This window comes from Hypomesus transpacificus, chromosome 18, assembly GCF_021917145.1.
Source record: "Hypomesus transpacificus isolate Combined female chromosome 18, fHypTra1, whole genome shotgun sequence".
In the NCBI taxonomy this organism is placed as follows: domain Eukaryota; kingdom Metazoa; phylum Chordata; class Actinopteri; order Osmeriformes; family Osmeridae; genus Hypomesus; species Hypomesus transpacificus.
This window is the reverse complement of record NC_061077.1, coordinates 11847723-11875336: the sequence shown is the minus strand read 5'-3', so window position 1 is coordinate 11875336 and position 27614 is coordinate 11847723. Positions and strand designations below refer to the sequence as shown.

At 45.6% G+C, this 27614-nt stretch overlaps 2 protein-coding genes and 10 non-coding genes across 14 annotated transcripts; 5 read left to right on the top strand and 7 right to left on the bottom strand.

Annotated features, from left to right (window-relative positions):
• Positions 1–46: 46 nt before the first annotated feature.
• rgp1 (GP1 homolog, RAB6A GEF complex partner 1) lies at positions 47–5169 on the bottom strand. Of its 3 annotated transcripts, XM_047040016.1 has the most exons (10): positions 5083–5169; positions 4924–4990; positions 3893–4008; positions 3615–3748; positions 3095–3178; positions 2768–2917; positions 2393–2539; positions 1957–2084; positions 1408–1585; positions 47–729 (listed from the first exon to the last, which is right to left on the bottom strand). In XM_047040016.1, the coding sequence occupies exons 3-10, from the start codon at positions 4006–4008 to the stop codon at positions 506–508; spliced, it is 1161 nt and encodes a 386-aa protein (XP_046895972.1). In that variant the 5' UTR covers positions 4924–4990; positions 5083–5169; the 3' UTR covers positions 47–505. The 3 variants fall into 3 exon arrangements, with proteins under 3 accessions (XP_046895972.1, XP_046895971.1, XP_046895970.1); XM_047040015.1 differs by lacking the exon at positions 5083–5169 and having other exon boundaries at positions 4924–5005; XM_047040014.1 differs by lacking the exons at positions 4924–4990; positions 5083–5169 and adding an exon at positions 4388–4898.
• A 763-nt stretch (positions 5170–5932) lies between these two features.
• Positions 5933–18905, top strand: gba2 (glucosidase, beta (bile acid) 2). Its single transcript, XM_047040013.1, has 17 exons — positions 5933–6185; positions 9407–9498; positions 9614–9729; positions 9889–10107; positions 10261–10500; positions 10634–10736; positions 10940–11093; positions 11991–12116; positions 12845–13029; positions 14296–14400; positions 14631–14738; positions 15321–15472; positions 15663–15769; positions 16364–16506; positions 17093–17208; positions 17435–17626; positions 17986–18905. The coding sequence occupies exons 1-17, from the start codon at positions 5992–5994 to the stop codon at positions 18220–18222; spliced, it is 2589 nt and encodes an 862-aa protein (XP_046895969.1). The 5' UTR covers positions 5933–5991; the 3' UTR covers positions 18223–18905.
• A 224-nt stretch (positions 18906–19129) lies between these two features.
• On the top strand, positions 19130–19202 carry trnak-cuu. The gene has a single exon. It is a non-coding gene; the product is annotated as a tRNA-Lys (tRNA).
• Positions 19203–19504: 302 nt separating this feature from the next.
• Positions 19505–19577, bottom strand: trnak-cuu. The gene has a single exon. It is a non-coding gene; the product is annotated as a tRNA-Lys (tRNA).
• Positions 19578–19697: 120 nt separating this feature from the next.
• On the top strand, positions 19698–19771 carry trnan-guu. The gene has a single exon. It is a non-coding gene; the product is annotated as a tRNA-Asn (tRNA).
• An 823-nt stretch (positions 19772–20594) lies between these two features.
• On the top strand, positions 20595–20666 carry trnag-ucc. Its single transcript has one exon. It is a non-coding gene; the product is annotated as a tRNA-Gly (tRNA).
• A 1255-nt stretch (positions 20667–21921) lies between these two features.
• On the bottom strand, positions 21922–21995 carry trnan-guu. The gene has a single exon. It is a non-coding gene; the product is annotated as a tRNA-Asn (tRNA).
• Positions 21996–23536: 1541 nt separating this feature from the next.
• On the bottom strand, positions 23537–23610 carry trnan-guu. Its single transcript has one exon. It is a non-coding gene; the product is annotated as a tRNA-Asn (tRNA).
• Positions 23611–23920: 310 nt separating this feature from the next.
• On the bottom strand, positions 23921–23994 carry trnan-guu. The gene has a single exon. It is a non-coding gene; the product is annotated as a tRNA-Asn (tRNA).
• A 354-nt stretch (positions 23995–24348) lies between these two features.
• trnan-guu lies at positions 24349–24422 on the bottom strand. Its single transcript has one exon. It is a non-coding gene; the product is annotated as a tRNA-Asn (tRNA).
• A 427-nt stretch (positions 24423–24849) lies between these two features.
• Positions 24850–24923, top strand: trnan-guu. The gene has a single exon. It is a non-coding gene; the product is annotated as a tRNA-Asn (tRNA).
• A 700-nt stretch (positions 24924–25623) lies between these two features.
• Positions 25624–25696, bottom strand: trnak-cuu. The gene has a single exon. It is a non-coding gene; the product is annotated as a tRNA-Lys (tRNA).
• Positions 25697–27614: the final 1918 nt, after the last annotated feature.

The window sequence follows — 27614 nt, the reverse complement described above, 5'->3', positions numbered from 1 at the left end:
AAGTATTTCCTTTACCTGCGTTGTTGGAAATCACCTGGTCTCTGCATGATGTTTTACTCATCAAATTCAAAACCACCGCTTTTAATTTGATGACTGCGTGAAACAGTACAGTTCACCATAAAAAAAAAACATTTCATGGGGGCTGAAAGACAGCTAGTTTTGAAAAGGGAGTCACACAAGAAATAAATACAGAAAAGTAAAAACGACTCTTTACATGGGTCAGCTCTCAGTAATTGAGAGAAGAAAGCGTGCACACAACTGGATGCACGCTATAACATACTTGTTAAAATACTGAGATCAAATGGAAAAGATACTCTCTCCATTTATGAAAAACTTTGCATGATTCTGCACATACAACTGTCCTTTGTCCCTGACATTCACTCTTATCCTCTGCTGAGAACTCTTTATGCCTTGCTTAGACAGACACAAACATGCGCACACACACACACAGCAAAGTGAGCGTCAATTAATATCAAACATCAAAAGTACACACATTCACACACAGTCAAATATTGATGCTGTTTGTCCCTGAAAACTGGGACACGTGAGATGCCAGTGCGGGGTTGGTGGGGAGAACTTTGATTGGAAGATCCCAACTGAAAGTGTCAACGTCCACATGCTCCGCCCCCATCCACACGGTGACTTCCGATTGGTTCTTCAGCACAGTGGGCGGCTCCATAGGCTCTCTGGCAGTGACAAACTCAAAGTGCAGCTTCCACCTCAGGGTCACTGTGAACAAAGGCAGTCTTACATTTAGGCATTTAGCAGACGCTCTTATCCAGAGCAACTTACAGTAAGTACAGGGACATTCTCCCCAAGGCAAGTAAGGTGAAGTGCCTTGCCCAAGGACACAAAGTCATTTGGCATGGCCCGGAATCGAACCGGCAACCTTCAGATTAATAGGCCAATTACCTAACCGCTCAGCCATCTGACCCGTCTTGATTCATACACATCCGTGCCACAGACACATTCATGTCAGCGGTTTGGCAGGGTGGTTAAGGAACTCTATGCTTGTGTAGACAGACTGGCTACGTTCAAGGACAGGTTAGATTATAGAAGAACTGCTCGATACCAAAGTCATCTACCGGGTTGTCATGCAATGCCAAATAACGACTGGGAAATCAACATTCCCATTAAACTGACACCAGTACAACCCCCCCCCACAAAGTCTGACATTTTGAGGCAGCTTGAAAATATACATATATAAATAAACCCCCTGACATTCATATGTAATCCTCCCAACTAGGGTTTTGCAGAAAAGCTATAAGATCTGTGTTCATATCGCCTTTTTCCCCAGACACAACGTCAGATACACCCGCACCCCAAACGAACCCCTTCAAGCCCACAGACACCCATCGACTGGATGGTAAACCAGAGGCGGGTCCAGAGACCTCCAGAGAGGCTGACCTATGTCTGTGCTGAAGCCTGGCGTGACGTTGAGAGGGATGGGCAGGGAGAAGTGGCTGGAGGCCGTGTGGAGGCAGGACTCCAGGTGACGCCCGTGACCCGTGACGCTGAGCGGCTGACCCGGCCGGCGCTGGTACTGCTGCTGGATCTCCTCCTCGCTCTGCAGGCTCACAGAGTACTGAGGGAGACACACAGGGGAGACACACAGGGGAGACACACAGAACACACACACAGAACACACACACACAGAACACACACACACACAGAGAGAGACAGACAAACACACAGACAAACACAGATACACACAGACGCTTATTTACATTTAGTCATTTAGCAGACGCTCTTATCAAGAGCGACTTACATAAAGTACAGGGACATTCCTCCGAGGCAAGTAGGGTAAAGTGCCCAAGGACACAATGTCATTTTTGCACGACAGGGAATCAAACCAGCAACCTTTGGATTACTAGCCCGATTCCCTAACCGCTCTGCCACCTGATTTATTTAATCCTCTAATCCTGACATTATACACCAAAACACACACACACACACCTGCAAACAAGGAATATCGCCCTCTGAAAAGTTGAAGGTGCCGATGATGTCCTCCCCTAGCCGGTATACAGTCTTGAAGATGCAGAACTTGGCCACCTTCCCTCTCATGTTGGTAATGTTGAATAGGTCTTTAAGTCACAGGGGCCAAAAGTCATCTACAAATCTTACAAACTCTATGATGGTTACTATCAAGCAATGCTGCTTAAGCATCACAGATTGACGCATAAAGGAAAATAACAATTCAACAGTCACTGACAGTATAGGACATACAGATGGTAAAAAATATATATTTAAAAAATGAATACAAACAGACAGGCATGAGGGGGGACAGACAGGTAGACACACACAAACAGACAGACAGGTTTCCACACCACACGAGCAGGCAGACAGACAGGCAAACAGACAGACAGACAGACAGACAGGCGGGCGGCCTTACGGGGGTGGCGGCGTGAGGTGGTGATCATCAGCATCTCCAGGGCTCTCTCCAGGGGCCTGGCGTCCCTGCGGCCCACCTCCTCCTCCTCCAGGAAGGGGTTGGAGGGGGCCACCTCCTCGTCCTGGGGGAACGGGGGCTCTGGCATGCCTACGGTAAGCCATGAGGGACAAAAACAACATGTTTACCACGCTTGATCTGCTGCTCAGATCAGATGATAGTTGCGGTTAAAATTGTTTGATATCCAACAACAACAACAAAAAACCTGTTTAGTGTTTAACAGTTTGGTTGGGCTTCTATGACTTCAAGTTCACGTCTTTTATTGACTTCCGTCTTCCTGTGCGTGTGTGAGTTGGTAGGACAGACAGGTTAGCTCACCGTTCAGGACTAGGACCCTGAAGGGAACCCTCAGCAGCTTAATGGGGGAGTTGACCCTCTGGCAGCCAATGGTCAGCTTGTACACGTACTTCACCGCCTGACCCCGAAAACTGGGGGGGCCATCGCTAGGTACCACCTCGCTGTAGGAGTCTGGTGGAGGGAGACGAGGGGGAGATATGAGCTTGGGTGTGTGAGTGTGTGTTGGGGGGGGGGGGGGGGGGAGGAGGTTCTGAGCATAATAAGCAAGTACGAGTGTGAGGAAGAGGTGAAAAATAACTACTTTCTCAATCCTGACACAGTCACAGAGTACATAAGTTGTGTTCTCACAGGTTTTGCTCTCTCCAGGGTCCAAGCGCAGGTCACAGAACAGTATCTTGGGCGGCGTGTCCAGCATGCACTGCCCTCGCTCTCCTGGTAAAAGAATGAGACAAGTCCGTTGAGCATTTTGGCAGTGGTTGCCAGGTTTTAGGCCGAAAACCCCTTTTGAGAGCAGGCGGTGTTGCTTAGGCCTCTAATCTGCATCACAAGGACTTTTACACTCTTGGCTCAGACAAACTGGATTTGTACAGTAGCAGCCAAGTCATATGATCTGAAAGCAAAATAATCAATGGTGTACAAAGGTTAAGGTATGGTTCTCAATGCTGACTGGAACCTTTTATGAGAGAACCAGAGAAGACAAGAGTACCCTCTCGATTACCCTTTTAAACGTATGAACCAGTCATGATGAAAAACATCAAATATAAAACTATCAAGTATATTCTTAGAGATATTCCTAACTCCTTTACAGTCCTCATTTCTCTCCTTTACTCCACTCTTCCTTCCCTCGTTCTGTCCACCCCTCCCTCACCTCTGCTGGGGATCAGGACAGTGTCACTGTCCGCCTGGACGTCCTGCTTGGTGCCCTGGGCTGGCAGTGCCACCCTGCTCTCGCTTGCGTGGAACTGGCAGTGGATCTGGGCGCTGGCCCATGCCAGCATCTCACTGGCACAGGAAAGAAGAAAAAATCCAGGTGGGTACTTGTATGACAGTGATGAATATTTCAGGGTAATGTGCTGGGTAGTGTTTTGTTCTTGTCCAGACAACATGCATTTACCTATAGAAAAAGAGAGAAATGACTGTTAATACCTGCTAGCGGACGTGGAGAGGTGGGACATGGGGTTTGTAAAGGTGATGAGACACTCCATCGCTTCTCCGGCCAGGAACACCGGGCCTCGCGCCATAGAGGCCACCACCTCAATCATCTGCACACAGGAGAATAGGATAATGTTATGTACAGGGTAAATCTAGACAGTAATCTTTAGTCTACAATAATATAACTCGACTTGGCTGAATTAGCATTTTCTAGCTAACTCGGATATTACTATTCGCATCGATTGTCGTTCTGGTTATTATAGGAAGGAAGTGGCGCAGCAAATAACAACACTGACAACTTAAGTATCGTGCAACGCAAACGACTGCAAACTACTCTTATTTTCGCTCTGTAACCTTTTGGCTCAATCCTCACTAATGCAATTTACTACTTTTCTAGTAACATACCATTATCATAAAGCTAACAATCTAGACTAGCTAACTTTTGCTTATTTTAATTACTAACTAGCCTTCGCCGCACAAATGACTTACACTGGTAAGTTGGAAATCAATGCGAGAGCAGAGAGATCTTACAATAAAAATAAAAATGAACCGTTCAAATTTCTTTTTGGTACCGGGGAACACTAAACATCCACAGAACCTTGCAATCAAAAACAAAACATTCAGTTTTAGCGGTGGACGACGACACGTTAACCCTGGGTTACAAAGTTGAACCATTCTGCAAGAACGGCCATTTGGAAGTGCATTGGGAGAAGGCCATTACATACATCCCCCAATTGTAATTTAACACATGTAATTATGTGTACAATCTTTTAACATTTTGAAACAAAAAAGTAATCCCACGAGAAAATTCGATAGTTTGGTGACATGTTTTCTTGGCCATCCAAAACGAGCTCCGTGGCACATTCGGCGTAAAACAGGGAATGTTTCTAAGGAAAGGAGAGTAGCGCTTCTTCGAAATATGTTTGGTACATGAATAACAGTCTATATTCTTCGAGAACATAAATCAGCAGCTCAACTACATATAATATAATATTTAAATAAGTGTAATAGATGACAGAAATTACGTCTTGCAAAAGAGATAAGGACAGTGTTGTAGAGATCCCCTTCGCTCCCGGCGTCAGTTGGTTCAGTCTGTGAGAGGCGGAGGATTAGTTGAATTTCGGTGCAGATTGAAACTACTGTAATTGATTTGCATGTCGACTGGCCATATTTTATGGACTCACGGGCCACGGATCTTCTGTCGGCACTGTGATTAAATTCTGAAATAGACCGCTTGTATACGCGGATCATACTCGGAGCTACTTGTCAGACATTGTCCATGTTTCTTGCTAACTGGCTAGCTAGCTATGTTTTTCGTGGTAGATATTGGAAATCTAGCTAGCTAGCGAAAACATCGGATCTTTGACTGTGCAGTCTGGCATCAGATCAACGTGTCCTGTCTCTGGAGTGTGAAGCTAGCGAAATAGCCGCAGTGTTAGCTTGAAACTCCTGGCTCCTGTTGTTCTAGTCATCAGTCTGCAAACAGAACTGCCAGCGCCACCTGCGCACACAAGAAAAAAAGACTAAACTGCAGAGGATGCTGTCAAAGTACGTCAAAGCCATGAAAGCCTACGTGTCAGTGTGAAAACAATAGCAGTGAGCAACGGAGATGTGCATAAGGTAGACTTACTACTGTCTGCCTTACGGGGTTTACTAAGACAGGCCTGAAAAACACAACCTACGACTGAGAGATGATTTGACAGCCTATTGAATGCGTATTCCGTCAAGAATAATATTGCTCAAGTTTCACAAGGCAATGATACCTTTACTATGCAGCTCCTCCCAATTTATTAACACATTTGTAATATAAACGGACATATCGTCACTACACCCACCTGTGTATTGAGTTCTTAAACGATTACAATTAATTTAACCAGTTACGACAGGGGAAATGAGAAATACTTCAAAAGTGAATAAGCTACCGAAGCTATTCTGCTTGACTTGCCAGTCCAGTCACTCAGAGTCATACATCCATAACTGATTGATTGTCCATTACTGCTTGTGCGACGGGTGTTGGCTTTATCGCGCCGGTTATAAAAGACTACCCTAGTGTTCCTGCACTGCTATTCTTTCACTGGCGGTAGCCCGGTAATATGAACATGGAGTCGACCGAAAAATCTACATCAGACCTAATGGGTCGGTATGTGTCCACCGAACCGGGCTACGAAGTACCAAAAGAAGGCTGGAGAATCTGCCTAGCACACGAATTCAAGGAGAAGAGGAAGCCATTCCAAGCTAAAGACGTGTCGCTGTCAAACCTCGTGGATCACATCGGACTGGGTCTCAGGTAAGATCACTAATGCCGCGGAACCTATAGCTAGCTGTTCAACCCATAGCTAGTGGAATGGAAGAGTCGAATCACAGGTGTCTGCCTTGTCGCTATAGCAGCATTTGCTTTTCTAATCTACAGGTTAGAGCAATGTGGTCTCCCTAGGTAGATGGTGGGTGACTGTGTTTAACATAGTGAGCATGGCACTTATTCCCGTCAATCCTATGCTGGGTGAGAGGCAGAACTGCATTCTGTAAGGTTTTATTCACATGCTGGATAAATTAAGAAACGGTATTGCTCTGCCTGCTCCTTAGGAAAGGTCCATGCAAGACAGGTTCTCCTACAGCTCTCATTTACCTCTGGTTTCCAATCTCAGTCCCATTGAACTAAGGAAATAAGAGACATGGTTAAGGTGGCGTCCCGCACAACACCTAACCTGTTCAGATACATCTATGCTGTTGACTGACTGAACATGGTTTGCCCGGTTCCTGACATATACATTTATTCATTTAGCAGACGCTTTTATCCAAAGCGACTTCCAAGAGAGAGCTTTACAAAGTACATAGGCCACTGATAATAACAACAAGATAGGGGTAGCCAAAACATGAAGCACACATTGTGAACAACCCAAAAATAAATGCCAAAGGGAAGAACCATAAGAGCATGTAGTTAAGCAAGTTACAATTAAACAACATGAATTGCTGAGATCTGACATCTGAGAAGTGTGTACGTGTGTCTGATAGAAGGCTAAATTCCTAACCTGCCAAGGTATGGGCCCTGTTCAGGGGCCTGAGCCTCAGAGGGAATGCCTTCATCTAATCTCTACATCTGGAGAGGGGGGATCATATCTTAATTCAGAAATGAAAGGCACACTGCAGTGAAAGGGATCAGTTACAGTCCAGATGACACTTGAAAATGTGTGTGTGTGTGGTGGTGGTGGTGGTGGGGGGGGGGGGGGGGGGGTTGAAGACACGAATTGTCCTTCATCTCTCCCATTTTGCTCTCCCAGGGGAACCTCCAACCAGGTATTTGTGTTAAGACAGTAGATCAAGTCTGGTGAGTTTTTTTCCAGCAGGGACATGGCATGTGCAGTTAAACCAGTCCCGCTTGTGGATCGGCATTAAGCTAGACTGGTACATAAATACCATGTAACCTCAACCTTCATTGGAGGTTCTTAGTGTTTTCCCTTCAGTATTGTACCTCCAAATCATGACTACATACAGCTCTGGAAAAAATTGAGACCACTGCACCTTTTTCTTTCATAAAAAATAAATTAATTAAAAAGTTGAGAAGGACCATTTTGATTGAGACACAGAAGGGTGAAATTCAAGAGGCCAATGCAAATCCTTCCTGTTTCTCACTCAAAATTGTCCTTCTCAACTTTAATTTTTATGAAAGAAAAAGGTGCAGTGGTCTACATTTATTTCAGAGCTGTATTTGATCAAGGGTACACTTACACTGCACAATACATGCCTATATCACACTACACCAGCAAAGAGTATAAAACGACGTATAAAACATTTGGTTTCACATCTTTTTTTTCCACATACATAGTTAACCCTACAGTACGAAATCAACCTTTCATGTCCTCAAAACAAAGAAGGCTTTCCTAAGAGACAGAACTGAAGGTGTGGTGCTTAATACCCCACCGGTCACCATGACAACCATTAATCATTGACATGTGTTGTATGATAATGTTTGTGTGCCGAGAATCGATTGGTTGTGCGGGGAGTGGGATATAGGTTAAGAATATAGTGGAAAAAGGAAACCCAAAAATGCTATGCCAGAACACAAAGTAAAAAGTTGAATAGATTTTCTGCGAAAGTGACTCGGGTTCTCCCACATGGCCTTTACCGTTCAGTGGATTCCAGAGCAGAGCAAAGTGCCTGATTTACAGAGTTCCAACAGAGACCAATGGGTCCCATGTTTGTTGCTACGCCTTTGAACACCACAAGCCTTGTCTCTATTGATACTGCCCGTCCCATTCATGGCCTATTCAACACAACTCAATCCCATTGTCTGCTTCATGAGCTAACCTGGGACTGAGAGCCTAACATGGGAACAGCGTCAAGCTATTTCCTACGTTTCAGATGGTATTTCTCCACAGTATATTTACATTGAGTCATTTAGCAGACGCTCTTATCCAGAGAGAATGTCCCTGTAAGTACAGGAACCCTCCCTCCGAGGCAAGCGGGTCATTTAGCGCGACAAGGGAATTGAACTTGATTAATAGCCTGATTCCCTAACCGCTCAGCCAAGGACCCCCCCTCCCCCCAGGGGGTCTACACAGTAAAAAGGTGTAGACTACAACGCAGAAACGGTAGTCTAGGAAGTAGAGAAGTCTTGGTGTACGGTGAAAGACATGTTACACAGATGCGGCAGTTGACTTATCTATTGTGTGGTAGAGTGAGTGTCTCTGTAAAGCAGTCTGAAACGCCTGCCTGTTAAAACCCCAGGCCCATGAAGTGCTTGGGTCCTTTTTCAACTCGGCCTGATCAATAATTCACAGTGCATCCCTGGGATGCCCCCTGATACGCACCCAGATCAACATACACACACACACTCACACACACCCACCCACCCACACATAACTCTGTCAGACCTTGGCAGCTCTCTGAGCTCAGGACAGACAATTCCCCCCTCTCTTTTCCGTCCATGTTAATCGCCTGCTATTTGGCCCTGCTTTTGATTCAGAGGCCTGAAGGCAGAGAAACAGCTGGGCGTGCATTTAAACACACACCAAGGATTGAGAGAGAAAGAGAAGCGTGGAAAGAGAGAGGAAAAAACAAGCGTGCCTTTCTCACCCTCTCTCTCTCTCTCTCAATGCTGTTTATATGACGGTGGAGTTCCACGGAGAGTTGGTTGGACACGTGAAATCCGTTACTGATCTGACGTCAGTCTCCCTATTGTTAGCGTCTCCTTACTTCCACGGTGCATTATATACTACAAGATGTGTTGAAGGACAGCTTCAAACACAGCACATCTCTTTGTACGCCTGCAATGCCGTGTTTCCAGTTGCCAGTCAACAATGCAGGAATGTCCTATATTTTCTCAACCCCCACATCCACCCACCCCCCCAGAAGAAAGATGGAATCCTCTGATTTCCACAGTTCGTGTGTGTGCTTGCTTGTGTTTTTGGCGACTGTTTCAGGATTGTGTGAGCTTGTTCTTCTTGGAAATATAAAGGCAAATAATGTCCAACTTGTTGAGATCCAGCTAACGTGTGTGTGTGTGTGTAGGTATCTGAAATGGTGGTACAAGAAGACACAGGTGGAAAAGAAAGCTCCCTTCATCGACATGTTCCGGGCACTTCCACTACGACAAATCTACGGTAAAGCCCTAAATCAGAACCAGTTTCTTTAACACATCTAATTGCCGAGCATCCACATCAACCAGCAAGGAAATATGAAGCTGTGATGTTCTGAGTGATGCTCCTTCCTCTGCAGGTGCTCCTCTGGGAGGGATAGGGGGAGGTACCATCACGAGAGGCTGGCGGGGGGAGTTCTGCAGGTGGCAGCTTAACCCTGGAATGTACCACTACAAAACTGTCATAGCTAACCAGGTACCCTTTACACAAATGACGTTAGTGGGAACGCTTATGTACGGAAACAGCTAGAAGTCATTTGCGATCCTCACCTTATCCTCATTTAAAAAAATGTTCTCCCCCAATCTGTTTTCCTGTTCTCCGTCCCATCCGTTCCTCCTCCTCTGCGGTCCACAGTTCACCGTGTGCCTACGTCGGGGAGGTCAGACCGTGTACCAGCAGGTGCTGTCTGTGGAGCGCCCCCCAGTGCTACAGGGCTGGAACTGGGGCTATTGCGGAGAGTACGCCTTCTACCACGCCCTGTACCCCCGCGCCTGGACTGTCTACCACCTCCCGGGACAGAACGTCACCCTCACCTGCAGACAGGTGTCCCCCGTCATCCCACACGACTATCAGGTGACCGGGACCCGCGCGTTTTCATGTTATTTCTCAACCAGCATGACTGGAACTGGCTGAAGAGTACCCATCTGGCACTTATTTTATTGTTTTTTTTTTGCCCGTTTAACCTCCCTTACCTTCCCCTCACCCACACACATCCAACCCTCTCAGGACTCCAGCCTCCCAGTGGCAGTGTTTGTGTGGGACGTCGAGAACAGGAATGACTACGCCCTCGACGTCTCCATCATGCTCACTTTGGTCAACGGGTCGGGCCACAAGGACGACAAGAGCGGGGGTCACTGGAATGAACCATTCCACCTGGAGAAGGAGGGGGAGGCGGTGTCCGGGGTCCTGCTGCATCATTGCACCGCGGTGAACCCCTACACCCTCTGCATGGCTGCCAGAGAGCAGGTACAAGCACAACATGACATATGGTGCCCAGTAAAGACTGGATGTCTCAAACACCGATCTTACTTCTGTGTGTTAGGGTTCATCCTTATAAAGTATGATTTGATTATGCGTTTGATTGTGTGATATACATCAGCCTGACAGAGAGATCAGCCACCAGACAGCGTTCAGCCCAAAAGGAACCTGCAGCGGACTTTGGAGTGACCTCATCACCGATGGACGGCTTGATTCTCCTACTGGTCAGTACTCTCTGCCAATCAACCGCTGCCCGTGATAACTGTGGGCCACTCGGAAATCCCTTCATTAATACCAGATGTGACGTACTACCCCGAGAAACCATAATGTATTGAAGGTGCACTAATTAAAAAGTAGTAGAGGTTTGCGTCGACCAGCCTCCCAGCTACCTCTCCTGACACCTCTCTCCTTCCCTCCGTCCCTCCAGGCTCCAGTCCTCCCACCGCCAAGGGGGAGAAGGTGGCGGCCGCCCTGGCTGTGGGCTGCTCGGTGCCCGCACAGGGCCACAACGCCCTGGAGTTCAGCCTGGCGTGGGACATGCCCACTGTCACCTTTGGCTCCCACGAGAGAAAACACGATAGGTACAGCAGTCTACCTCTCCTTAGAGACAGATTTGAGTTGATCCCATTCAATACTTTTGAGTCACAGAGAGGATAAGGCTTGTTTTTAAGTCAGCCCTCTATTGGAATACAAGCACTGTAGAGGCCACCACCACACGACGTGGACTTGGTATTCAGTCTGGGTTTGTTATGCCTTATCCATGTTCATTTCCATAACGTTTTGGGGGATCCTGTTACCTCTCTCTCAGCTCCTCTTTCACCAGCTTCCTCTACTTCCTCATTCCAGTCCTTGTTTTTTATGCCCTGCAATGCGCTCTCTCTCCCCCCCCCCCATGTCCTCTCAATCCTCTCTCTTCCTCTCTCATCCCTCTCTCCTCTTGTCTCTCCTCCTCTTCTTGTCCCTGTTTTCTAGTCCCTCTCCTCGAGTTACTGAGCTGCGAGGAAGGCTTCCTCACATGCATATCTAGCTGTTGGCTCGATAAGGAAGCCTTGCAGTCAGAAGCTCAATGAAAGATAGTTATACATTGCCAACCTGACACCAAGACTGTATACATTAGCCAGCATGTGCCAACATGCCCCATACACACACACAAACACACATACTCTCCTGTTACACAGCCCCCTGGGTAACACACACTCATAACAGTCTTGTTTGCTGAAACCGATACGCACTCTTAACTGGAGCATTCCGTCTTCAGTGACATTAACCACAGAGCGAGCAGTCTAAAAGCAACCAGTTCCATGCGCACACCAAAACACTACACAACAGCATGCCCAACCAAAGACCTATTGTATCCATGTTTGTCATATCACAGAACTGTGAGATGACCTTGTTGTGTCAACACGCCGATGTTTCCTACTGAGTACCAGCAGCTCCCTCTTACAATGTGTGTGTACGTTTGTGTGTGTGTTTTCTAGGAGGTACACCCGATTCTTTGGCACGAAAGGGGATGCAGCCCCCTCTCTCTGTCACCGTGCCTTGACGCGCTACAGGGACTGGGAGAGGAAGATCGAGGCGTGGCAGAGACCCATCCTGCAGGACAGGTGCACACACAGCCCTCTATCTACACACACACAGTCCTCTCTATATACACACACAGCCCTCTATATACACACACAGCCCTCTATCTACACCCACAGCCCTCTCTATCTACACCCAAAGCCCTCTCTATCTACACACACAGTCCTCTCCATCTACACAGGTGCACACACACAGCCCTCTCTATCTACACTGACCATCAGGGTTATGTGGGTAGTTTCGTATGTACAATGCTTATATCATATTTGCATGTGTTCATTTAGCAGACACTTTCAGCCTTAGCGATGAATGGTGCATGGGACCTGCAGGGGAGTGTGGGACTGGAACCTATGAGACGTGTCCGCCTTGACCTGCAGAGCAGGGTGGAAGTTTACTTGACTTTGGGTCAATATTACATACGTTTATCATTCTGAGAATCCACCGCATGCTCATTCCCATGACGCTCAATTGTCACAAAACCCTGTTCCCCTGGACTAACGTTGTTTAACGCACGCATAACTGTAATTATCCCCGATGTTTGTGTTTATGATGGGTGTGTGTGTGTGTGTGTTTATGATGGGTGTGTGTTTATGATGTGCATGTTTATTTATTTAAATATTTATTTCAGCTTTATTTCAGGCACTTGGCCCATATCAAAGGATATCAATTAAAAAAGAAACAAAAGAAAAAACATACAGGACAAGATGATGAGTGTTTATGATGTGTGTGTTTATGATGTGTGTGTGTGTGACAGTACCCTCCCTTCCTGGTACAAGTCGGCCCTGTTTAACGAGCTCTACTTCGTGGCGGACGGGGGCACAGTGTGGACGGAGCTGGCGGAGGACAGTGACGTCAGCGGAGGGCTACGTAGCGAGGACGGGGGCCTTCCGGCCCAGCCCGACATCATCAAGGAGTACGGACGCTTCGCCTACCTGGAGGGTGAGCTACCATGACGTAACAAGACGAACCTTACACACAGGGATGTAGACAGGACTGGGAGGGGGTTTGTGTCTGGGTGTGTTTTGTGCTCGGGAGAGGACTGTTTGCAAGATTTAACACTTAAAGGTCTTTGTGTGGGAGTGGAGATGATAAATGACCCTGCTCTACCCCCTCCCCTGCTCTCCCCCTCTCCTGCTCTACCCCCCTCCCCTGCTCTCCCCCTCCCCTGCTCTCCCCCTCCCCTGCTCTCACCCTCCCCTGCTCTCCCCCTCCCCTGCTCTCACCCCTCCCCTGCTCTCCCCCTCTCCTGCTCTACCCCCTCCCCTGCTCTCCCCCTCCCCTGCTCTCACCCCTCCCCTGCTCTCCCCCCTCCCCTGCTCTCACCCTCCCCTGCTCTCACCCCTCCCCTGCTCTCCCCCTCCCCTGCTCTCACCCTCCCCTGCTCTCCCCCTCCCCTGCTCTCCCCCTCCCCTGCTCTCCCCCCCTCCCCTGCTCTCCCCCCTCCCCTGCTCTCCCCCTCCCCTGCTCTCACCCCTCCCCTGCTCTCACCCCTCCCCTGCTCTCCCCCTCCCCTGCTCTCCCCCTCCCCTGCTCTCCCCCTCCCCTGCTCTCCCCCTCCCCTGCTCTCACCCCTCCCCTGCTCTCCCCCTCCCCTGCTCTCACCCCTCCCCTGCTCTCACCCCTCCCCTGCTCTCACCCCTCCCCTGCTCTCCCCCTCCCCTGCTCTCCCCCTTCCCTGCTCTCCCCTCTCCCCTGCTCTCCCCCCCACCCCCCTCCCCTGCTCTCACCCCTCCCCTGCTCTCCCCCTCCCCTGCTCTCCCCCTCCCCTGCTCTCCCCCCACCCCCCTCCCCTGCTCTCCCCCCTCCCCTGCTCTCCCCCTCCCCTGCTCTCACCCCTCCCCTGCTCTCCCCCTCCCCTGCTCTCCCCCTCCCCTGCTCTCCCCCTCCCCTGCTCTCCCCCTCCCCTGCTCTCACCCCTCCCCTGCTCTCCCCCTCCCCTGCTCTCACCCCTCCCCTGCTCTCACCCCTCCCCTGCTCTCACCCCTCCCCTGCTCTCCCCCTCCCCTGCTCTCCCCCTTCCCTGCTCTCCCCTCTCCCCTGCTCTCCCCCCACCCCCCTCCCCTGCTCTCACCCCTCCCCTGCTCTCCCCCTCCCCTGCTCTCCCCCTCCCCTGCTCTCCCCCCCACCCCCCTCCCCTGCTCTCACCCCTCCCCTGCTCTCCCCCTCCCCTGCTCTCCCCCTTCCCTGCTCTCCCCCCTCCCCCAGGTCACGAGTACAGGATGTACAACACATATGACGTGCACTTCTATGCTTCCTTTGCACTCATTATGCTTTGGCCCAAACTGGCCCTGAGCCTGCAGTATGATATTGGTGAGTAGGTGGCTTATCTCAGTATTTAGACTGCTATTTAGACTTGCATTGTGGTGTGTGTGTGTATGCTCAAAAGCAGATTGTGTTTGTATTTGTGCAAGGGAAATATATATATCGTGTTTGTATATAGTTTGTGTGTATGCACACAGTCCCTTGTTCAAGAAGAATTAGTCGTTTTTGAATAGATGTTCAAGAAAGATGTGCTGATAACTGTTTGCTGTTTCATCCAGCTGGCAGCGTGGTCCAGCATGACCCAACAGAGAGGTTACACCTGATGAGTGGGCGCTATTCTGCCGTCAAGACAAGAAACGTTGTCCCTCACGACATCGGAGACCCAGGTTGGACAACCCCACATCCACCCCACCCTCACATCCACACCCACACTCCTCCACATCCACACCCACACTCCACATCCACCCCACCCTCACATCCACCCCCAAGCTCCTCCACCCCCAACCTCTTTCACATGCACAAAAACACCGTCAACTGCGCTGGTCAGATTCTTTCATCTTACAATACTTCTTCAGTTAGGTATAATCCTTCTAGAACAGTGGTTCCCAACCTTGGTCCTCAGGGAACACCTGTCCTGCATGTTCTAGACTTTTCCCTGCTCCAACACGCCTGATTCAAATGAATGGGTCATTATCCAGCTCTACAGAAGCCTGCTTGTGACCATTCATTTGAATGTCTAGAACCTCTGTTCTAGACAGTCCCCTAGGTCAGTGGTTTCTAACAAGCTCTGCAGAAGCCTGCTTATGACCATTCATTTGATTCAGGTGTGTTGGATCACGGAAACATCTAAAACATGCAGGACAGGTGTTCCTTGATTACCAGGGTTGGGAACCACTGCCCTAGGTCCATTCCACAGCGTGAATCTCTTACTACTAGTTTTAACGCGAGTCCACTGCCCTCTCCCCTAGATGACGAGCCGTGGGTGCGCGTCAACGCCTACCTGATCCACGACACGGCCGACTGGAAGGACCTGAACCTGAAGTTCATCCTGCACGTCTACAGAGACTACCATCTCACCCAGGACTCCCAGTACCTCCAGGACATGTGGCCCATCTGCCAGGTACGATGTGCGCACAAATATTACGTACTTTATATTAGGCAGCCGTTATTTACATGTTTTGTGTCAACATTTCAAATAATGGAGATCTGTGCTAGATTACTATAATACCACGGTATGTATGACATTGGCTTTGAGTGATTTATTTACAATTAAACACTCTGTACACACTCTATTTGGATTGGTCCATTAGGCAGTGATGGAATCAGAGATGAAATTTGACGAGGATGGTGATGGGCTGATTGAGAACTCGGGCTATGCAGACCAGACCTATGATGGTTGGACTGTTACTGGACCCAGGTAACAGAGAGAGACACACGCACATGTAAATTACTTACACTGTAAACTGTTTGGTTATTTTGGATATACATTGGTTGAACCCTGTTCACATGCTACAAAACCTTCAAACCTGCCATGGATGTACAGAAGGACAGATAATTCATGCACAGTCAGAGAGAGGAACAAAGTGGCGTAATGTGGTTAGGAAATAAAAAACCAATGAATAGTTTGACTTGACATCCTGTCCCGTGACGAGAGCAAGAATAAAGAAGGGTATTTTAAGCTGCTTCCATAGCTCTCTCCTGGGAGTGTAGAGTGACTGTGTTCAAAGGCTGTAGCCTCATAACCAGATGCAGGACGTGCATGCATGGTAAATCCAATTTCTTAATGTTGAATAGATGCCGCTTGGATGTGTAGCTATAAACAAGTTATGAATAGCGGTCTGCTGGTTTGTAACTGCTTCAGTTACCTAATTTTCAAAGGGTACTGTTGTGTCACATTGCGATATCCTGTTTGTGGTCAGATATGCCTGATGTGAAAGTGAACATGTGACAGTTGTGATATTATGGTTCAGTGATTAACCCTCTATGCTTGACTTGTGTGGTTGTGTTTCAGCGCGTACTGTGGGGGCCTGTGGCTGGCTTCGGTGTGTGTCATGTGCAAGATGGCCAAGCTAGTGGACGACGAGGCAGCCTTCCTGCGCTACAGAGACATCCTGGACCGGGGCAGCGCAGCCTACGACAAGCTGCTCTGGAACGGTGTGTGAAGTACTGTGTTGTGGAAAGCAGCACTGTATATAGTAGGGGGGGGGGGGGGTCAGATGGCTGAGCAGTTAGGGAGTCAGACTGTTAATCAAAAGGTTGCCGGTTTGATTCCCGGCCAAGTTAAATGTCCTTGGGCAAGGCACTTCACCCTACTTAGAGACTTGTTGCTCTTGTTGGTTAGTGGTAACTGATTTAAATTGTTGTACTCGCTGTGAAATATTTTTTACTGTTGCTTGCTTTTCTACAGATACACTTGCACTTAAAGCGATTTGTGTTGTTTAATTGTACCTTGTTTAACTACATGCTCTTGTGGTTCTTCCATTTAGGCACTTATTTTGGTTCTTCACAATGTGTGCTTCATGTTTTGGCTACCCGCAATGTATTTGGGGCTATCTTGTTGTTATCATCAGTGACTTATGCACTTTGTTAAGCCCTCTCTTGGAAGTCGCTTTGGATAAAAGTGTCTGCTAAATGACTTAATGTAATGCTACGACTTGATCTGGAGTTAAACGCTCCATCACTGGGCCATATACCCATCCTCGACTTAATGCATTGGTACAATATCTCCTGCTCTCTGTAGGCAAGTACTATAACTACGACAGTGGAGGCCGTGACCTGTCCAACAGTGTGATGTCAGACCAGTGTGCCGGCCAGTGGTTCCTGAGAGCGTCAGGACTTGGAGAGGGAGAATACCAGGTAAGAGAAACCGCACAACCAGACTCTCAGTCAAAGTTTACAACATTTGACACTTAAAAACACAGACACAGCTGCGACACGCAACATCGTTTCTCCGCTTTGAATCATTCGTGTATATGCCGTTTGCTTATAACCGTGTTTGAGGCAAGGCTGTCGCAACCCTATTTCTCCCTTGGGGTTATGTACATATTGACTATACATCTAAACAATCTTTCCCTTTCCCCAGGCGTTTCCAAAGGAGAAGATCCGCACAGCGCTCAAGTCTGTGTTTGATCTGAACGTGATGAGTTTCGCGGGAGGGCAGATGGGCGCGGTCAACGGGATGAGGCCTGACGGCGTGCCAGACCGCTCCAGCGTCCAATCAGATGAAGTCTGGGTGGGGGTGGTCTACGGACTGGCGGCCACTATGATCCAGGAGGTGAGTATGTGTGTGTGAGAGATGGTACTGCCTACAGTTTGTGTGTGTGTGTTCGAGAGCGTGTGTTTGCCTTTGTGTGTATGCCTGTGTGGGTTATGCATGCATGTGTGTGTTCCTGTGTAAGGGTGTGTTCCTGTTCTTGTGCTTGTGTGTCAACACCCTGTTTTAGTCCAGAGTTGATCAATCTTTCTCAACCCAACACTGATGAGCAAACACTGCCCTTGTTATCAGTTGCACTGATTCAAAACAGCAAAGAAGCACTGACAATAAACCTCCCATTGGCTGCAAGCTTGGGAACACAAACCGCATTTGTCGTATATTGTCTGTCTCACCTGTGTGGACGTGTGTTTGTCCTGCAGGGCATGCTGGAGGAGGGCCTTCACACAGCGGAGGGGTGCTACAGGACCGTGTGGGAGAGGCTGGGCATGGCCTTCCAGACCCCCGAGGCATACTGTGAGAAGGGCATCTACCGCTCGCTGGGCTACATGAGGCCTCTTAGCATCTGGGGCATGCAGTTAGCACTGGAGTCCTCGAGACAGAACCGGAACAACGGGGACTGTTCCGGAACACAACCAGACGGACAGAATCATGACTGATAGAACTGAGATTGTGTGGATTGGGAAAGTCGCAACAGTTACCATGGTCTAAACCCTGGGCCGTTGAAACTCTAATCTTTTGCCTCTGTGAAAGTGACCTCATTTAAAGGTGACCTTGTTCTTCTGCAGAATCAATGCAGAACCTTGTCCTACATACACACCTGCTCACACCCACACACAAACTATTTTACATTCTTAGGCACACTTTGCACACACAAACATTGTCACGCTTGTGTGCGAACGACGATCATTTTGTCACTGTTGCAACTACATGAGTTCTATATTACATTTAGTCCTAGTTTTAATGAGAATGTGTTTATTTCCAACTATTACAGTTCAGTGATTGTCACTGCTGCTTTTCAGGACCGTTGTGACTGAGTATCCAGTCTACAGTGTCTGACTTGGACTACAAAAACTTGAATAAAGTTTGTTGATATTAAGAGTGTCTTTACCGTTTTGTATGTTTTGAATGCTTTATGAAGTGATGTAAAATTAAGTGTTGAAAATGCTAATTATTTTTATTTCCCTCCCCCTTTTCCCGGCATTTTTAGTGCACCATAGCACCTTTGCCTGTATTAATAGCAAAGTAGCAGCAGCATTTATTGTGTTTTATAAAATTCGATACTGTTCATGACAATGGAGACAACCAAATATAATGGAGACAATAAAATAATTAATTTGAACATATTTTGTGCATTCATTGGTGGTGGGGTAAAAAGTGAAGATACTACGCTTCAGATTACGATTTTACAATCTTTTGGCAAATAATCCTACTCCATAGTTAATCATAAAAACTGGTACGCCTATATCTTTGTTTGCTTAGGAAACTTGAAAACAGCACTTTGCATTTAATAGTATATTTTTGGACATGATTTTACTGCCTTTTCAAGTACCCAAAATACCAGCTGCCCGGCTAGCTCAGTCGGTAGAGCATGAGACTCTTAATCTCAGGGTCGTGGGTTCGAGCCCCACGTTGGGCGCATAGTTTTTGAACTGTGTTGACACAGGGCACAGTTTTTGAACTGCGTTGATTCATTTGCTGGAAAGGAGGTTGCTAATCTAATACTGTGTTTTGGATCATATTAACTGCTGTTTCAAATTTTGTTTCTTGTTTTTTTTTTTATCATCATTTATTTTATAAAAAATACTGGTGTTAGTGCTAGGACAATAACTTTTAATTTTTCTTGGCCTGAACATAATTTTTCTTAATTTACAGATAATTTTCAGCATTTCCTAGTACTGAAAACCAGTAAGTGTACAGCCATGCAATTCAAAAAAGTATCGCCCAACGTGGGGCTCGAACCCACGACCCTGAGATTAAGAGTCTCATGCTCTACCGACTGAGCTAGCCGGGCTACGTCACACTGTAACAAGCAATCTAATAGGTCCAACAGGTGAACCCTCCCCTTTCAAAACGTCCACATTTCCCATTGCATTATGAGAAAATTCCCAAGACTTCTTCCCGACGCCACAATGTCTCTGTGGCGCAATCGGTTAGCGCGTTCGGCTGTTAACCGAAAGGTTGGTGGTTCGAGTCCACCCAGGGACGGTTGAGTTTTTTTTGTCGGTGGAAACATTTTTTTGAATCTCGAAGCTCACTGATGGAACAACAGATCTCGCTGGCGAGTCCAGTACTAAGGTCTCTCTAGATTGCTAGATACAGACCGTGAGCTACTTAGTCACGTAGTTATTAGAAAGATTTACATTGTAATTCATGTATTTTCCCGCAAGCAACAATCCCTCCTCCTACCTACTACCTGTGTTATCGTAATATATTATTAACCGACCGCTGTAGATACGAATAATAAGAGAATTCAACTAGATACAGTCAGATTTGCTGGCTACAGTAACATGACATGATCAAGCCAGCTACTGTATCGTCCGTTTAAGCCGACTAGTAGTAACGAAACGAGCAACCGATCTAAATACAGTCTGTGAGTTTAGTCGACTACTGTGCAGATACAATAACATGAGCTAGTAAACTAGATAGTGTGTAAGGTAAAATATTAAATATGAGCCAACTACTGTAGTTCAAATTACGTGAGGTACTGCATAGTAACAAACTTCAGAAAGTGTTTGCAAAAAATGTAGGTAAAAATAGGTTGTTTTCTACATCCTAATACATACACACTTTGTGACATCTCCACACAACATTGGTAGAGTAGCTGGCAGTAAAACAACAATAAGGTTTACTTGTTTTTTTTTCGCTCAATATGTATCATTATCATTTATTATATGGGAGTCAAATACGTAAGAGTAAAAAACCTACCAGAGGCTGTCAGAACATTACATCCGTAGTGGTTTGGCACTACCATAGAGAATGAATGGGAAAGTTTTAGGGATTTTAGCCTACCCAGAATTCCTTGCAGTATGCGTTGGTGGTATAGTGGTGAGCATAGCTGCCTTCCAAGCAGTTGACCCGGGTTCGATTCCCGGCCAACGCAAACCTTCTTTTACAAAAGATATAATACAGTTAAATATAATCTGATAAACATGTTTGTTCATGATTTAGCTAGCTATTTTAAGATTTATCCAGATCTGAGAATATCCTACCTTTGATTGCAGAGACGTGTACTGTAGTTCTTTCAAAAAAATCTGATCGGAGATGCTTCTCGCAATCGCATTAGAAAAAGGCAAAACAGCGCCCCCAAATAGAGATTTGAACATTTGAACAGAACAGTGGCCACAAATGGTAGTATTTGGTATGGTTAAGGCCAAATCCCAATACTACCCTTTACCCCTACAGGGCTCTACGCTAATGTTTTCACCAAGGAGTGACATGTGCTCCACAAAGAAATTTAGGAGCACAGTGTTTTTTTAATTGTATTAGTTTATTAAACATAACTTAACACAAGGGCGTCGTTAGACCCTTTTTACAGGGGCAAGTGCCCAGTATAAATCTGCTGTGCCCCAGTAAAATCAGTGCATCAATTAATGTGTACAGGACTGTGTAGAGCGCAAAACAAGATTGTCATCGTTTTTTTAATGAATTATTTCAGTTGAAAATATTACATTTATCAAATTCTGCTTTCTCAAATTCCATTTTTTTTAATTTAGATCCCAAAAACTGGAACCAAAAAATTGTGATTGCAACATCTGGGAGAGGGTCCAACTGCTTGCCTCATACCGGAACCTCTCTCCTCAGACCCCAGGCTCAAGCTGTGATTGGATGACTGATGTGCATGTATGCATGAATGACTTGCTTGACTACTGCATCTGGATGAGAGGGGGCTGAGGAGAGAGGTCTGCAGTTGGACCTGAGATGGTTCGATTGCATTCAGGCTTGATTGCCTTACCTATCCTTGGTATCCCGATGTTGCAGTCAGAATTTATTTGTATTATTTTTTTTACTATTGATGTTATTGGTATTAGTGTGCATGTTATGAAAGTAAAAAGATATTAAGCCTAATATTATTTGGACAAAATTGTCAGGGCAGGGCCATATAACTGTCAGTGATCCAATTCTATAGACCCCCTACACAGTTCAACTGTAGCATATACAGTTCTGGAAACTGCACCTTTTTTTCATTTTGTAAAAGGTCAGAAGGACAATTTAGTGAGGAACATAAAAGTAAAATTTGCACAGGCCTCTAAATTCCACCTTTCTGTTTCTCACTCAAAATTGTTCTTCTCAACTTTTCTAAATTTTTTCCAGAGCTGTACACATTTGATTGTGTTTATAGTGTAAATGAAAAGCTTCGTCCCTGGGTGGACTCGAACCACCAACCTTTCGGTTAACAGCCGAACGCGCTAACCGATTGCGCCACAGAGACGGAGATGCACTCACCTTCAGCTGTAGGGTCTTTCAATCTACTCTATCACAGGCATCACTCAATTTAAAGACATGGATTTTCAACATATCCAGACACATAAAAAAGAAAGAGTTGCTTCAACAAAGGGTCAAAAGGCTAGGTGGTCATATCAGTGTTTCCCACACATAGACTAATTTGTGGCGGTGCGCCACAGAATCAACACCGGCCGCCACACATTGCGTTTCGTAAAACATTTTTTTATCGCTATTTAGGTTAAAACACGCAGCGTATTCGTTCAGCTGCATTTCCTTTTCCCTGCTCTCCCTCCGTCTCTCTGTCACTCATGCGTCTTTCTCACATATGCACACAGTCACAACGTCAGCACACGTTAGCAACAATGCATACATATGCCGTTCTAGTAAGACCGACAGCTATATCAGCGAGCCTTCAGCATTAGTGCCGTAGCTAAAAGTCGAGGAAAGTTGAGGCTACTTTTCGCTAGGTACCTTACTCACATTTACATTTAGTCATTTAGCAGACGCTCTTATCCAGAGCGACTTACAGTACTCGAAGTTTCCCCTTCGTTCTTTTGGTGAGAAGTCTCAAGAGCTAGCTACTTACCCGGCGTCATGGAGCCGACCAGATAAATAGTTGTTTAGCACTAGCGTTGCTACATGCATAATGCAGAAATGATATGTTAGTTGTTGTTAATTTTCTGAAGGTGTAAATCATTTTGAATTAATATGTAATGTAACAAATTATTGTGTAACGAATTATTAACAAAGGAATTATTACGACCCCCCCCCCCCCCCGGTCTGACAACTCCCACCCCTCCCCGCCACAATTAGATTTCTAATCTGTGGGAAACACTGCATATGGTTCATGTGTATGCTAATAGTTCCAAACAAAATCAGATATTATCTCACCTAGTCTGCTCACACGGACAAGTTGGTCAAAGTGACTCGGAAATGCCTCTTCTTCCTGAGGAGACTTCTTCCTGGCAGGCGATATCGAAGCATTTGGTGTCGCACATGCAGACTGGAGAATAGTTTCTTTCCAAGGGCCATCAGGCTTCTGAAAGGACATTGATATGGACATTGATACACTTCTCACTAGCCACTTTACACAATGTCACTTTCAGCTACTGGTTACACTATCAGCAATTTTCCACTAATTGTATCCCACTTGTCTTAAGGTTTAGGTTAGGTATAGGTTTATAAGGTTAGTATTGGTTATATGTGTATTAGAGGTTTAGTATACTGTATTGTATAGGTCTTGTTAGTATGTATAGGTCATTTTGTGTCTTAGTGTATAATGTGTATTATTGCATATTGCATACCTTTTTTTGTATATTAAGATTTTTATTACTAATATTTTATTTCAATGTATTCTATTTTATTTGAGCTTATCATAGATGTAATCTCTGTTATTAGTACTTATATGTTATGCTAAGTTGCTTGCGTTGTCTTGTCCCAAGAATTTCAGTTCCAGGTTGACCTTGTGTTGTTCTGTGTACCTGACAATAAAAGACTAGATGTATAACTGGATTCATGAAAAACTCTCGTCCCTGGGTGGACTCGAACCACCAACCTTTCGGTTAACAGCCGAACGCGCTAACCGATTGCGCCACAGAGACGGGGATGCACATTTGATCAGTGGTAGGGTCTTTCTATATACTCTTGTCACAAACATCGCTTATTTTAAGGACTTGAATTGTCAATGTATCCCCAAACAAATTAAGAGAATAGTGTTGCTTCAATAAAGGGTCAGAACGCTAGGTGATCATGTGGTTCATGTGTATGCTAATAGTTCCAAACAAAGCCAAACAGGAGATTTAAATGAATAGGAAAACTAGATGAAAAGAATGCGGAGTTCCATAAAAATTTTATGATCTGTTAATTACTGAACTTAATATTGAATGTATAACTGGATTCAAGAAAAACTCTCGTCCCTGGGTGGACTCGAACCACCAACCTTTCGGTTAACAGCCGAACGCGCTAACCGATTGCGCCACAGAGACAGGGATGCGTTAGGCTTCAGTGGTAGGGTCTTTCTGTCTATTCTATCACAAACATTGATCATTTTAAAGACCTGGATTGTCAACATATCCAGACACATAAAAAGAACGAGTTGCTTCAACAAAGGGTAAGAAGAATGCTAGGTGTTCATGTGGTTCATGTGTACGCACATAGTTCCAAACAAAGCCAAACAGGAGATTATAATGAATAGGAAAACTAGCTGAAAAGATTGCAAAGCTCCACAAAACTCTTTTATTCTATAACTACTGAACTAACTATTGGGAGACAGTTGCCTGTGTGAATGCCCCATAACCGATATTGGATGTATAACTGGAATCATAAAAAAAAAAAATTCTCGTCCCTGGGTGGACTCGAACCACCAACCTTTCGGTTAACAGCCGAACGCGCTAACCGATTGCGCCACAGAGACTTGATGAGTATTGCTTTAGTGGAATGTGTTTTTAAATCTTCATGTCCAGCCCCCAACATTTAAAATCTGTCAACTAATACATAGAGTGAATTAATATTATCACAATCTATTACATTTAAAAAAAGTTAGTTGGAGGTTGGAGGGTTTGAGGTATTGCTATAAGAAAGATTAACTAACTGCGCAATAGACAATTTTATTTACTTAAGAGAGGGGGCGTGGGTTACATCAGAGGCTAAATTTAATTCCTTAAGTTAAATCTGAAATATACAAACTGCGCAATAGACAATTTTATTTACTAAAGAGAGGGGGCGTGGGTTACGTCAGAGGCTAAATTTAATTCCTTAAGTTAAATCTGAAATATACAGAGTACTACTCAAACACACACAGGGTAGCTCTTTAGACACACCCCCTTACAGCTGGTCATATGGTCTCTGTGGCGCAATCGGTTAGCGCGTTCGGCTGTTAACCGAAAGGTTGGTGGTTCGAGTCCACCCAGGGACGCATCTTCTTTTCCTTTTGACAATGTTTTTGTTTACTATTCATAGCCTGTGGCCCTGACAACGTTAAACAGATCAACAGAGACTAGAGCAGACACAGTGAGAGAAGAAAGCAACAAACAATAGATGCAGGGTGAGGGGAGTTTTACGCTTGGTGGGGGAGGGGAGGATAACAAGCGTTGCCTCAGGCATTAGTCACTCAATAAAAACTATGGGTGGCAATTTATTTCTTTAAGCTTATTTCATGTAAAGGAGTGGCTAGACATTCACATAGGAACATTGTCTATCTAAATTGTATTACTATGCCTTTCCTAAATTGCTTACAGTAAAAATCTTAAACAAAAACAAAAATAATCACTCCCCCAACCAACCACAATGAAAATCTTTACATCCCTGGGTGGGCTTGATATATATCAACAGCAAGACATGGCAATGTACCATTCACACAGACAACCGCACAAGGCATTGCAAAGCTTTGTCAAAGAAACGTTGGTGTTGGGGGAGGAGCCGAGACAGTTGCCTGTGTGAATGCCCCATAACCGATTGTGCAGAACCACAAGGAGCTGGTAATAACAGAGTTCTAATAATAACTATGACACAAAATCATATACATTATGATATGATGTCATGATATGATCCAAAAGTCAATATATATCTATAGAAAGATTTTTACCATCAAAATGAATCAACTGGAAAAAATCTTGCGCCCAACGTGGGGCTCGAACCCACGACCCTGAGATTAAGAGTCTCATGCTCTACCGACTGAGCTAGCCGGGCACCTGTCATAATCTTTGGTAGATCCCTTTAAGAAAGCACGCGCCAAATTCTACAACCCTGGACTGCGTCCAAACACTCATTCCACGTACCAATAAAGAGTTAGACAATAATGTTTTGTGTAATAGGCCTACATAACTCTACATAACCCTAGCCTACTCCATCCAGACGCTTTAGAAATTAAAACCTATAACCGTTTATGCAGCAGAAGACGCGTCAACAGCTGCGTGGTTGCATATTGAATGCAAAGGTCTGTACTTTGTACAGGTACAGTGGCGGTTCACTTTGTTTATCACTTGCAACCCGGCCCCTCCCCCCCCCCCCCAGATTTCTTTTTTTTATGCTCGTGCGCCCCCCACGTGACATGAAAAAATGCCGCCCCGGGCGGCCCGTGCATGTACAGGTAGCTGCAGACCATATCATAAAAATCTACGTGAAACATAACAGAAACCGAAATGAACACACCTATCGCTGAATCTACAAGTGAGCTTTGGAATACACCAAGCATTTTGATAAGGCCACAAAAATGAAAGCAGGCTGCCTTCTGTAGGTATACCAAGCACCATTGTAAAAGTAAAACATTACATTGGGAGAGACATGGGGATAGTTTACAGTTCAGTGTACGCGTATTTCTACCCAGAGGTAAGTGAACTTAATTATTTTACTTCTAAATGTATGCCTAGGTCTTTAACATTGCCTTTCGAGAAAAGCCTATCCTCAAAACGAGTCTAATACGTAAGCAGAATTCAAACTGTCCGGTTTTCCAAAAAGACATGTCAACTGCTGTTTGCCATTGTTTCTTAAGCAATAAGGCAATGCTGGCTGAACTGTGTGAATACAGTTCATTCTATCGGTATAATTTAGGTCTAGGGCCAAATAGTGTCCTACCTGACGTCACAATGCCGTCCGTCGCTATGCCGACCTTAAATTCCTGAGATAAGCGTGCTAGCAGGAAACTGTCATGGTTGCTATACTGGTTATACTAGTTCTTTTGACGAAAACAATTAGCCAGCTAGCACCAGCTATCAAACGAGTGAAAACTTTAAATAGTAGAGTAGAATAAGCTGGTTTAAATAAGCCTAAATACAAAACTTCCTACCTAGTAACCAGTATAGCAACCATGACAGTTTCCTGCTAGCACGGGTAAATATCTCAGGAATTTAAGGTCGGCATAGCGACGGACGCGTCCTTGCTTCGGAACGGCATTGTGACGTCAGGTAGGACACTATTTGGCCCTAGGACACTATTTGGCCTGACAGTACCCAGTGTTGCCACATTGGGCGGGTTCCCGCCCAATTGGGCTGCTTTTGATAATGCTGGGCGGGGCAAAATAGCCTTGGGCGGGTTGATCAAATTTGGGCGGGTTTCGTTACAATTGGGCGCTTTTTTTAAAGACTGAAAACATTCAAACAAACTATTTGATTGGCATGTGTTACATCCGCTACTTTCAAACCTCCCCGGCAAATGTTGGGGAGATTTGATTCTTCCATCTATTAGCCAGTAAGCTAATTGGCTTGTTCAGTGACTGTAGGGACAATCATTTGGAGTGGGGCTTTGGAATCCATGGATACTGCGATATCAACAATACTGTAAATTCTAGCAATTCATTTTTGTGTTTGTGTATAAGGGATAGAGAGGAACAATCGCGAAGGGGAGAGAACAATCGGAACAAATACAGGAGGCCTAGTAGTGTTTCTGTGCTTGTTGAAAAAAAAAATAGAGAGCTATATACATTTTAAATAGGTTGGATTTTGGAGTTTAATTGTGGCTTAATCTAGCGTTACATGTCATGGCAGAATGTCATTACTTTATTGTGTTGAGCTAAAAACTTCAGGTGTAATGTTTTTTCTCATTCTGCTCTTAGTGATCTGTAAATTTAATCTCCGTTTTTGCAGATTAAAGCTTTGAATGTTTGTGGCGT

Excerpts from the sequence above, each read along its gene's own strand:
- gba2 (XM_047040013.1), top strand. The coding sequence starts at position 5,992 with ATGAACATGGAGTCGACCGAAAAATCTACATCAGACCTAATGGGTCGG. Across the intron at positions 6,186-9,406 it reads CACATCGGACTGGGTCTCAG|GTATCTGAAATGGTGGTACA; the intron begins GTAAGATCACTA and ends GTGTGTGTGTAG. Across the intron at positions 15,473-15,662 it reads ACATGTGGCCCATCTGCCAG|GCAGTGATGGAATCAGAGAT; the intron begins GTACGATGTGCG and ends TTGGTCCATTAG.
- rgp1 (XM_047040014.1), bottom strand. The coding sequence starts at position 4,573 with ATGGTTCAACTTTGTAACCCAGGGTTAACGTGTCGTCGTCCACCGCTA. Across the intron at positions 3,179-3,614 it reads TGTCCTGATCCCCAGCAGAG|GAGAGCGAGGGCAGTGCATG; the intron begins GTGAGGGAGGGG and ends TTCTTTTACCAG. Across the intron at positions 1,586-1,956 it reads GCGATATTCCTTGTTTGCAG|TACTCTGTGAGCCTGCAGAG; the intron begins GTGTGTGTGTGT and ends TGTCTCCCTCAG.